Here is an 11,524-nt window from a genome sequence, read left to right on the forward strand (position 1 = left end):
TCTGTCCTGGATGGAGGGCCGGCCGGCCGGCACCAATGTCTTTCTCCTCAGTCCTGACTGGACTGTTGTCTCATCTCAGTTTAAGAAGTGCATTATCAAGCATGATTTTAGGACATCACTGCAAGTTTGGAAGAAAACTGTGGACAAATACAAACCTTACACAGGTGGGATGCTGAAGCTTGAGGGCTCCAGCCCGACTGGAAGATAGCGGTTAAATGTTTGGAAACTAAAAATATTTGCATATTCACTACACTTTTCTTGTCAAAGAGGGAGGGTGGAAAAAAACATATGAAACAAATGCATTGTATGTCCTAAAACATGTCAGGAAGGTTTCTTTGATGCAGCCACTGTAGTCTATACTTAAAAATATACTGTTTTTGTGCACATTATGTGCATTTGCTATACATCACAAAAGCACTCTCCAAACTATCACTACACATTACTAATGCATGAAATAAAGTGAGAGGAAATAACTAATAATAGGAGCAGGCTCTTCCGCAATAGTTGGTTGCAAGAATATCAATTTAATTAGTGAAACTCGACTCATGCATCCCCCAGGCTACATCCTAATCCAGTACGCTTTACAGGAATTACATGACATCATAGGAAACTGAAAATACCGAACGGTACGATAAAGTCGCTGTAATATGACCCACGAACAAACACACGGCGGGTCTCCGTTGAAATATTATATGCTGCAAATATCTTTCAGCGGGGAAGTTCAAGTGCAGACAGGATATTGCATTTCCTGCAGGACTATTGACAGCCCTTTAATTCATACCTTGATGTGTTTTTAATGGGGTCATAAAAGTAATCTGATGCAAAACAGGGAGAGTGTGTGCGAGAAGTTGGTAAGATTCCTCAATGCTGCGTTAACCTTCGCATCATCTTGTTACAGTTAAATAAGGAAAAGCCTTCTGACATCAAGTGTTTTTGTAAGAAGAGGTCGGCAGTTATAGGTACATTCACATGCCGTTTATGTTTTCTTTCCACAAAAATGAATAAAAATAGATCCCAGAATAGGCGAACTGTAAATAATAAGGCGTGAGAAAGTCTCGCTTGAAAAGTAAAGTGAAAAGGGAGCGGACAACAATAGACTTCCTGTCAAACTAGCTGACATCATGTCAGTTGGGAAATGTGATTGGCTCAGTAAGCACTGCCCACGTTATGTCCACCCGCACACAAAAAAAATCAAACGTGTAAGAGATGAAGGCCTGATTTAACTCACTGTACTGGTTACTAAAAGCTGAGGAGAGAGAACGTTTTTCATCGTCCCCAAAACATCTGTTTACGTAAGTGTGTGGATGTCAATGGTTCAACATGAGCCACTTCAGGCACCATTTAATAAGTCTAAAATTACTAATATTTATGCTAAGGCTGCATGAAAATCACATCAAATTGAAAAACATAAGAATCACAAATGTACTGTGTGAACATTGTGGACTCAGCTACCGTCAGACAGGAGCTCATGTCCTCAGTACAGTGTCTGAGAATTTGGGAGTTTTAATGCTTCTTAATAACTTCACATTGTGAAGTTTGATTCTGATTGTTTTTTTGAGTAAAGCTGTAAAGATGTTATTTGTTTTACACAAAACTTAAAGTTAAAATGATACTGTGGCAGTGTAAAGGAAGCTTTGTGGCAGCAGTTAAAAAAATAAAATAAATAAAAACAAATATAACTGAACTGTTAAAGGTTAAAGGTCGACATTTTTGGAATTATGCTTATTCGCTACCTTGCCAAGCGTTCGATGAGAAGATCAATACAACTCTCGTGTCTGCGCTTTAAATATAAAGCAAGCCAGTAAGCTTAGCTTAGCACAAAGACTGGAAAAGAGGAAACAGCTAGCCTGACTGTCTGGGGGGCAAAAACAATCCCATTACAAGCACCTCTAAAACTCACTAATTAATAAAAACAGAAGTCTAGCAACACACTGTGGTTTTACAGGTTACACTCTGGTTTTAGCACACAATAAACAAGGCAATTTAATATATTGTTAATTGGTGAACTTTAGCGGTACAGGTAGGCCAAGTTACCACGCAGGCTAAACATCAGATGTCTGGAGAAACACAAATCTACCTCCTTAGAAGGGTTGTGACAGGAGTTTACATAGAGATCAGAGAGGCCTGAAGTAGCAATATGTGTGTGTGTACACACTCATGTGTGGGAGACTGAGCGTGCTCTGAAAAGTGTAACAGGTGCTCAGTTCCTGGAAAGTGATCGGTGCTGCTGACTAATAGCTGGTTTCTTGCAGTAACCACATGCCTGACTTCGCGCTCTTCCGCAGCCCTCTCGGCTTAGCGGTGACTGAATGTGAAAGGAAAAAAAAACATCCGACTGTACTCGATGAAATGCATTTGTCAAACATTTGTCAAATACTAAAAGTCTGGAGGAGTCAAACACTTTGGACCCTTTTTTGCAGACATTTGAATTTGCACACGTGTTTTCTGAAGCATCATCCAAAGGATATTTTACTACTTTAGATCCGTTTAGATCAGTGATGTTTAATGCTTTCCAGGAGTTATTGCGTGATCACATATTGTAATTGTGGTTTACCAAGAGTTTCCTTCAGCAGCGTTGTGCACCTCCCTCTACTTCAGAGATCTCCTACGTTTCCCAGAATAAGTTAAATCCCCCACAGAGGGGCGGTGAATGTGGTATTTTCACCTATGTTCCGTGTAGGTGGTGAGAGCAATAGCGATACCATCGAAAGAGCAAGAAAAGGAGAAAACAAGTTTTTTTAAAAATAGTTTCCAGCGTAGATGAAGTAGTCGCAAAAACACAACTTGTATTTTAGCTGCAGTGCATGCTGGTCTAGTGAAGCTGCAAGTAGAGACGATACACTTTTCTATAAAGCAGTTTTTACTGAGGGACTTCTGGACATTTAAGCTGAAAGATGTTTCTAGAAAGATGTATCTTCAAATGCACAACATGCTGTACTCTTCAGGCAGCTTAAACTTGTACACCCCCCCCATGGACAGCCGTGTATTCTTAAATGTATGTCTTGACAAACCAAGACATCAAAAGTAGTTAATGTTAGATAAAATGTTAGAATGCTGTAAAATTTTGATTTAGAGTCGACAGCCAAGCCAGTGCTGTAGCTCTTTGGGGTTAGCATTGCTAACATCAGCATGTTGACACTGACATTGTTAACATGTTAGTGAGCAGCAGGTATGTTTACCCTTTTATCATCTTAGTTTAACATGTTAACATGCTATACTACATCTGAGGTATAAGGGAATGTTATAATGTGATGGAACTAGAAAAAAGTCAAAGGATCTAAAGGGTGGAGAGTTAAAGTTAACACTTTTACCTCAGCTACCTTTAAAACCACATGACTAATCATTCCACAAGCAACTTTACTTCAAACTATTCTCACAAAAAGAAAAGGTGCAACAAAAAGGAAGTAGAAAAGGAGGTTGGCTGCCTTGCTAAGTTATTGTAAACTACTTCATGCAGCTCAGCTCCGCTGACCCTGAGGCAGTGATCTCAGGTGTGTGTTTCTCGTGTCACCGACCCTGCCAGACACTTTCACGTCTTTTCCGGTTGACGATTTCCGCCCAGCTCTTCAGTTATGCAAATGGCACACTAAGCTCAGCGCAGAGGGGACGAGAAATGCTGATGTGCGCTGCTATCAGCAGAATGAGTCACATCTCACCATATACTGGAACATCAGCAGCGTGCACTTATAGTGACAGTGCATGTGAAGTCTGAGGTGTTCCTGCAGAGGGTTTAAAGAATCACAGCTAAAAGATGTTCCACTTTATTGTATGAATAAACTATGTAAATTATAATCTAATATAATTGTGTATCTAGCTTTGTTTAGTAATAACATTTACATAATCATTCCCTGAGATGTATACATTTGTAATTAGATTGTTCCAAAAACAAGTGCTGAAAAACCGCCAGAATCCAATTAAAGAAATATTTTGCAATTTCAACAGTTTTTGAAGAGAGGATTGAATGTCTCTAAAAGAGCGTTCAACCGATTCAGAAATAGACCTTTAAAAAAAAAACTTGGGAACACAGTGCAGGCTAATAAAAAAACATTTATTTAGAAACATACGCTTTAAAACATATTCTAAACAATTTTGAAATTGAACATTAAATTGTAAAAGTCCACGTCTCTGCTGCCATTCTGCATTGATCGCAACTTACAGGGTGTGGCCAGTCAGCGACACCTCACCATCCGAAACACAGAGCGCCGCTCTCCTTTTTGGCTGCTAAAAAATTAGATTTCTGTATTTTCTTTCGGTGGGTACGCAGCGATGAAACCACTGACAACAGTAAAGATGTTTCTTGTGCATTATTCGCTTTAAGTGCAGCGTGGCAGAATAACACTTCACCACAACATTTATCGCTGCACTTCGCCGCACACTGCATCTCACATAAGAAACCTTTCGTCCTTTTTGATCGTATGCGATGGTGTTATGGAAGGAAGCTGCGTCACAGACCGCGACTAAGTCGTTTTAGTGGCTAAATATTGTGCAATTACTCTCAAAGACACCGATCTGTTTCGGAGTTCTGCAACAGGTACAAGATGTAAATGGCAGAGTTTAAAAAACGCATATATACACTGCATAGCTCTGCTAATCTGCACTCTGAGGGCGTCCTGAGCAGAGCCGGATTAGAATTAGCCGTGCTTTACAATTGGCCAGATCGGCAAAACCATTCAGCAGACATTCTAAAGAGCCATATGTGGGCCGCCACCACTCAGAAACACAGAGTTAGCAATTTGCATCTCGTTAAGCCTCCATGGTGGCTTCCCGTATTGGCTTTTGGTTCAAGAAGTTCACAGCTTCCCCGCCGCCCTGGCTTGGCGTGGACAGGTACTCTAACTCATAGCCTCCGCTGCTGTTGGCCGGGCGGACCTCACTTGATGGTTTTTTGTGTTCCAGGATCTGCTGCAGCTGCTCGCTGGCGTACTCGGGTTTAGTGGTGAGGGGTCCTACGGGGACCTCAATGCCCAGGATGTCGGTGACCATGTAGGGGCGAAGCCAGCCCACCAGAGGGGTGCTGCCGGGGGTGTAGTGGGTCTGCCGGTGGTAGAAGAGCAGACCGTCCACCTGCGGCAGGAAATTTGTATGCGTTTCATAAAAAGACGATTTATCTGACTTGTGATGAGCAGCAGTAAGGTGTCGCAAGAGTTGAAGGAAAAGAAAAGTTATCTTACGCTGAAGCTGTACTCCGCAGCCAGGGCTTTCTGAATCAGCTCCGCTGTGCAGTCGATGCTCTGGAGGCTCACAAACCGGAACTGTTGGACCAAACAAAACCCGAGTTTGTTAGTTCCAAACACAGTTTGTCTTCTTATCAAATGTGAGAAACATGCTCTTCAGTGGTGAGTTTACTCCTCAAAGGCTAAGCCTGATGTAGCTCCTGCTTGGCCGCACCACCCCATAATCATCTAGATTTGTGTGCAAGAATCACTTTAGTGCACAATTAGTACCGGAGACGGTAATGGACGTTTGCCTTTAATTTACCTTTGTCTCAAGGTTCAAGTTCAGGACTTTATTTATCCCTTATGTGTAAATAAGGTGCAGCAAACACAACATGCAGAAAGCCAAGATTGAATCAACATGTTGAAGTATCTCAAATAGCAGCGAGGAAGGACAAAATGGGGCACGAAGTGAAGCGACTCACAGGGTTGCGCTTGGCGATTTCTGATAGGCCGTCCGTCTCCTGCACTTTGGACTGGAGCCAGTAGAACCGGAACTCAGTCTGTTGATGAGAAACAAGTACTGTAAACAAAAAAAAAAGCTCCTTTTTGCATACCGAGCCAATAAGATGGGCAACGTGGCAAAAAAAAGCAGAAAAAAAAAAAAAAGCACATCTGTGGCCCAGACTGTGCTACATAAGCAATTAGACAAGCATTCCCGGATTGCTTGCTGGAGAATTAGACGCCAGTCTTACCGGGCAGTCGTAGACCGGGTGGCCTCTCCAGCACATGACGTCCAGGATGTAGTACGTTCTGTCCACCTCGCTGTAAATGCAGTCCAGGATCGTGTAGTCTGCACGGGGAACGCACAAAAGGGCCATTTACGGAATACACTACTGTAAAGCTTATTTATAATCACTTACTATCTCAACTCTTATTTACTAAATGAAAAAGGCAGTGAGGCGTTTTCAGCCTCGTAGTACAAAATGACCTCATATATTCTGTTGTAAATATATTTGAAAACCTGTTATCTCCCCTCCCTCTTCTAAAAAGCCTGTATGTGATAATTACGTTTTAAGGGTTTTTAAAGTGTTTCTCAATGCACTGCATCTACTACAGTGCACCACTGCGCTCCACACACACACACACACACACACACACACACACACACACACACAACAGGCCCACGTACCTTTCCCCATGGCTGAGTTGTGTCGGTTCCCACCGGGCAGCAGGGAGGGGAAACGGTTCACACAGTAGCCGCTTTTAGTGTACGCTGCAGTCGAGCCCTTCAGGGAAACAAGAAGCAATCTGATGAGGACATCACTTCTGAATTATTGCCCAGCGTTATTAGAAATATCCCATCACGTATGTGGATATTTTATGAATCAACTTGTTGCATTAGCACCTGAAGTTCCCACAGCAGGACCTTTGAAGATAAAAGAGTAAAAGAGCTGGGTAACTGTAACAAATGATTGTGATGAAACTCGTCTCATTCAGTTATCCTCAAACCATCGGTTTCGTAGAGAGCGCTGCGCCGTGGTGTTCCAAAGATCTGTCGCCAATGAGGTCAAGATGTGAAATACTGAATGAGGATCCAGATGACTGTCTCTATGACGAGATGGATGGTTGCATCAAATGGTGTGGAGTGACTCTAGTGTGCGCTGAGAGAGGAACCCTGTAGTCTTGGGCCAGTATGACTGAACAGGCACGTAGTAGCTGAGCTACCAGTCATCTAATGCTGCCTCGAGCCTTTTCAGTACTCGTTAAAACACAAAAAGAATACAATACGAGGTAAATGAAGCAATAGTTTAACATTCAACACTACCACAGGAAAAACCACATGCAATATCCTAAAGGTGAACCGGAAAACCCCCCAAAGTTCTAACAAGTTCATCAGCAAGAAGTTATTGAGAGCCGAGTATTATTTATGCAACGATGCTTTCTCACCCTGGTTCCAACTCATGTCCCAAATATGGATTTTTTCCACCCAAACAACTGACAACATGGCGACAACGTAAATTCAAACCCAAAGGTTCCAAATCTGTTTGCCACGATGGACAATTTTTTAAATTCACAACTTTGTGGTGCGGTTATTAAGAGGACCACAAGCAAAAAAAACAAAAAGGTAAATTGTTTCAAAAGGAACTCAAGACAATCTCCAACACACTCAACAAAGAAAAAACTGGACTATCAGAGTTGCAGCCATGGCTGTTGACTGCAGGATAAAGGCCTTCAGATTGCAATCTGTGAATTAGATTAACCGTCTTTAACAACGGTCGCCAAGTTAATGATTGTGAAACAAACCACAAAACAATATTCCTTTGTGGGTTCTAAATCTTTACTTCCAAGTAAACTAACAATCAACATGACTTAGTATCTCTGCCCAGGTCCCAGGGGATGTTTTTGTTCATTGGCGCCGTGCATTTTGGCTACAGAAACCCTCACATTCATGATCTCAAGGTGAGTAGTCATCCAGTGTGAGGTTGGTTGCCAGTGGAGGGCCAACATGGCAGCAGTCAGGCCAGCTAACATTATTCAATCTCTGTAAGAAGCCAGCGCTAGAGTCGACTTATGGTTAAGAAGTAAAATAATAGGAGAGCGAGGTTCATCAATATTTAGCATCTTCACCTTCTCTGCAGTCCCAAAAAATGTGCATGAATGAGTTCATCCGATTGTCTGGTCAGAGATCACAAATTGAAGAAGAGTTAAGATTCATAAGATGATGTTTTGTGGGGTCAGATGAGTTCTATGAATGAAGTTAAAGTGCGTCTGCTGATGACTCGGGTCCTTCGATGAGTCAACAATAGCTCGTCTAGGAGCCAAGTAGCTCATGAGGTCGGACCGATTAACTTCACATCAGTAACCTGCGAACATGAGTGGATTTACAGAAAATGAACCGGCAACTATTTAGATACATTTTTAAGCAAAAAATATTCTATTTCCTCACATGAGATGATTTGCTGGTTTTCTTTGTTATATACGAGTCTTAAATTAATATCTTTAGTTTTACAATGTTAGACAAAACAAGCATATTGGAGAAATAGCTGCGGCCTCTGAGAAACAGTGAATGGCGTTTTGTTCATTGACTAAACTTATTAAATCAAAGATAATCCTGTTTCTGTGAGCTTGACAGGGAGACACCAGGAAAGCTGCAGAACAGGCAAAGTGCAAAGAAACTACAGCACAAATATTTCATAAAGCTTTATAACCATTATTCAGCTTTTATTCCAAATAGTTTCCTTGCAGCACAGCTGCAAATGGGATCCACTGCCGTATTAACTACAGCTTTAGACACTAATAAAAACGTTTGTGTACGTCTTTCCAGCGATATATTAATCTCTTTTCTGTCTCATCCATCTTTTTGTTCCTGTATTGCAATCTAATGACGTTGTCTAATTCATGTTTACATGAGCACGGATTTCCAAATGAAGGGTGAGACACGATGTGGTCAGTACAAACTGTGCTTTTGTCACTTCTTGTTTTATATTTTCTCAACACTTCTTGGCCAAACCCTTTTTTCTTTTTGCATCATGTTCTTGTAGTTATGTGACACTTATGTTTTTACATGTTTAAAACTATATAGCAGTGGCTCTATAAATGCATCTGCATTATTTTATTTTTATAAAACTGCCTGTAATGATCGACATGGTCCTATGAGCGCACATCTTTACAGTATCAACCTTAAGTGAGCCTGACGAACTCTCTTCACTTTGACAAGCGGCCTCGGCTTGTAGCGTTTATTCTCCGGCAGCCTAAACTGTACACCCCCCCCCCCCCCATAATTGTTCCACATGATTGCACTCACAATGATTACATTATGAGCTGCTACATTCATGTTAATCACATTTCAGAAGTGGACAGACTTTTGATCAGAGCCATCAAAAAAGAGAGGAGGTGGAAACTAGTTCAAAAGCCGATAACGAGCAGCGAGCAGCTTTTTTGATGGGTAGTAAATGTGGTGGCTTATCAATGTCGTGCCTTCAAATAATCATCTTCCTCCTCGCTGAACCAGGGACAGCAGTAAGACATCCTGTGAAACAACAGAAAGGCAGCGACGTGTTCTTACCTTGGAGGCAACAATGAGAGATCTTTTCCCCACAGGACAGACCACCATCGTCCAATCGGTGTCCAGTTCTGACGGCACATCCACCAGCCACTCCGACAGCATGAGCTGAAGGAGGAAGACAAACTCTGTTAACAGCAAAGCAGCATTTCATCTTCATCAACACTGTATTCAAACAGTCCAAGAACGATAACTTCAAAATCTGTTTGGCTTGTTAGGCCGCCATTCTAGAGACTCCTGTGCCCTCTGCTGGCCCAGAGGAAGAATGAAACAGAAAAGCACACGTGCTGTCATTTATGAACAATATCTCTGGGAAATATCACACCAAACGCAGACCTGGTTCGCATAATGCTTGGGCAGCTTCCTCTTCTCAATCTCCATCCCCTCTTCCTCCGTGTGGCTGTCTTGCTCCCGTTCCCCCTCCTCTTTTTTCTCCATGTCCTCCTCTCCATCGCTGTCTGCCCCCGTCCAGTCGCCATCGGCCAGACGCCGCGCGTGGTTGACGTAGTTTAACCTTTTACTGAGGATGAAAACATCGCCGTGATTAACTTGTAGGTAAGGCATGGTAGTCGCTCTAAACATTGAAACAAAACTGCACACCCTGATGAAGACGTGTCGGTTCTAACAAGTTCATTTTGCCACGTAGAAGAAAGGCATTTTACTTCTGCACAAACCCTACAGTGTGCTTTTGATTTTATTAGAAGGAGAAGAGCATTTTATACTTTTTTTAGACCATATTCCACTCATGCAATGAGCCCTTCACAAGATTAAATAAGCACAGTACACCTAAGGATCCAAAGAGCACCTATAAGTGATTTGTGGATCACACATCAGTGCATCTACACACCCTGCATTCTTCAGTTCACCGATCATGTCAAGCTGGGAGGAAGACATCTTTAAAGTGCTTTCTAGAGCATTAGCGTGTCTTGGATGTATCCGACTGTTCCTGTTGTCCTAAGTGTGCAGCTTGGAACAGTACAAAGCAGAAGTGAATGGAGAAAAGGTCTCCGGTGTATCGTCTTACATCATTTAGTAGTAGCGGTGCTAAACATGTGTTCATGGTGCAAAGCAGAAGTAATGAGGGCTGCAAATCCTTGTTTTTATGTAATCTGTGACTCTAGATTGGAGAACATCTAATCAAGAAGAGACATGCTCCATACTGTGAAAGAATACGATATCTACCTTTTCTGCAGGTCAAGGAAGCGCCGCCTTCGCTCGCTCTGCTCCAGCACGCTGAACTTGCTCTTGTACTGGGCCAGCCGAGGGTGGGGGGCGGCGGTGCTGTTGGGCTCCTTGGACACAGCGAAGCTGGCCGAGAGGGCTTGGGTGAGGTCATCCATGGGGGCTCTGTTGAAATCAATAGAATTCCTATTCTTTAGATTTGCACCGACATTACTTTTGTGTGCTTGAACATTTGTAAAAGTCCCAAAGTCCAAGGTGATACCTTCAAATTGCTTGTTTTGCCAAAAGCTGCAGATCCTTACTTTTAAGAAGCTCAAACAATAAAAGCTTCACAAATTACCTAAACAAATCTGATTGATTATCAAAATACACCTGGCTTTAGTACCACCATTATTATATTGTGACAGTAACAATAACATAGTTACAGTAAGAGTATAAACACATTAATGGCCAGCCATTGTCAACATCATATTGTGTAAAGTTTCTACATTTATCATGTCTGCACCCTCGACATGTGGCTCCACAAATGAGTTGTTGCTCCATTAAAAGTAAAGAGAAGCTACACGCTGAAATAACGTTAGCTGGTGCTACAACCTAATATAACGTTGTGTTGTCATCACTGTAATATTTGCACATGGAGCCATAATAAATCCACCCAGACGACAGAGGTCTTCTCAGACGGGTGATACAAGATTTTTCAAAAAGCCCGGGGACTGCTACGTATAGCCAGTTAAGCTAGCTAGTCACGTTCGCAGCTAGCACTGTGCTAAACCTGCTCGCAGCTAGCACTGTGCTAAACCTGCTAGCATACAGTTAGCCGGACCAGTTGTGCGCAACACTGAACCTAGACAGTTACGTTACTGCTTTAAATGTCTACTAGCTACACCTAAGTATCAGGCCCAAAATAACTAACTACCTTGACAACAGGTTTAGTCAGATATTAGCATCAATAACATCATTAGCTAAATAGATACCTTGGACATTCAGGGAGGCTGCTGCTGAGACGTCACGCTGTCATCTTTCCCACCAACGGAGACTTCTAGTTGGCCGACTAAATACTGAAAACTAACCCGGAGTTTTACGGAGCAGACTTCTGCACTTCATAGATGTATTAAGTGTTCGA

At 42.2% G+C, this 11,524-nt stretch overlaps 1 protein-coding gene across 1 annotated transcript; it reads right to left on the minus strand.

Annotated features, from left to right (window-relative positions):
* Positions 1–4,027: 4,027 nt before the first annotated feature.
* On the minus strand, positions 4,028–11,426 carry snupn (snurportin 1). Its single transcript, XM_079163800.1, has 9 exons — positions 11,376–11,426; positions 10,402–10,566; positions 9,556–9,739; positions 9,223–9,327; positions 6,346–6,442; positions 5,909–6,006; positions 5,639–5,716; positions 5,172–5,252; positions 4,028–5,064 (listed from the first exon to the last, which is right to left on the minus strand). The coding sequence occupies exons 2-9, from the start codon at positions 10,557–10,559 to the stop codon at positions 4,744–4,746; spliced, it is 1,122 nt and encodes a 373-aa protein (XP_079019926.1). The 5' UTR covers positions 10,560–10,566; positions 11,376–11,426; the 3' UTR covers positions 4,028–4,743.
* Positions 11,427–11,524: the final 98 nt, after the last annotated feature.

This window comes from Pholis gunnellus, assembly GCF_910591455.1.
Source record: "Pholis gunnellus genome assembly, chromosome: 7".
NCBI classification, from domain to species: Eukaryota; Metazoa; Chordata; class Actinopteri; order Perciformes; family Pholidae; genus Pholis; species Pholis gunnellus.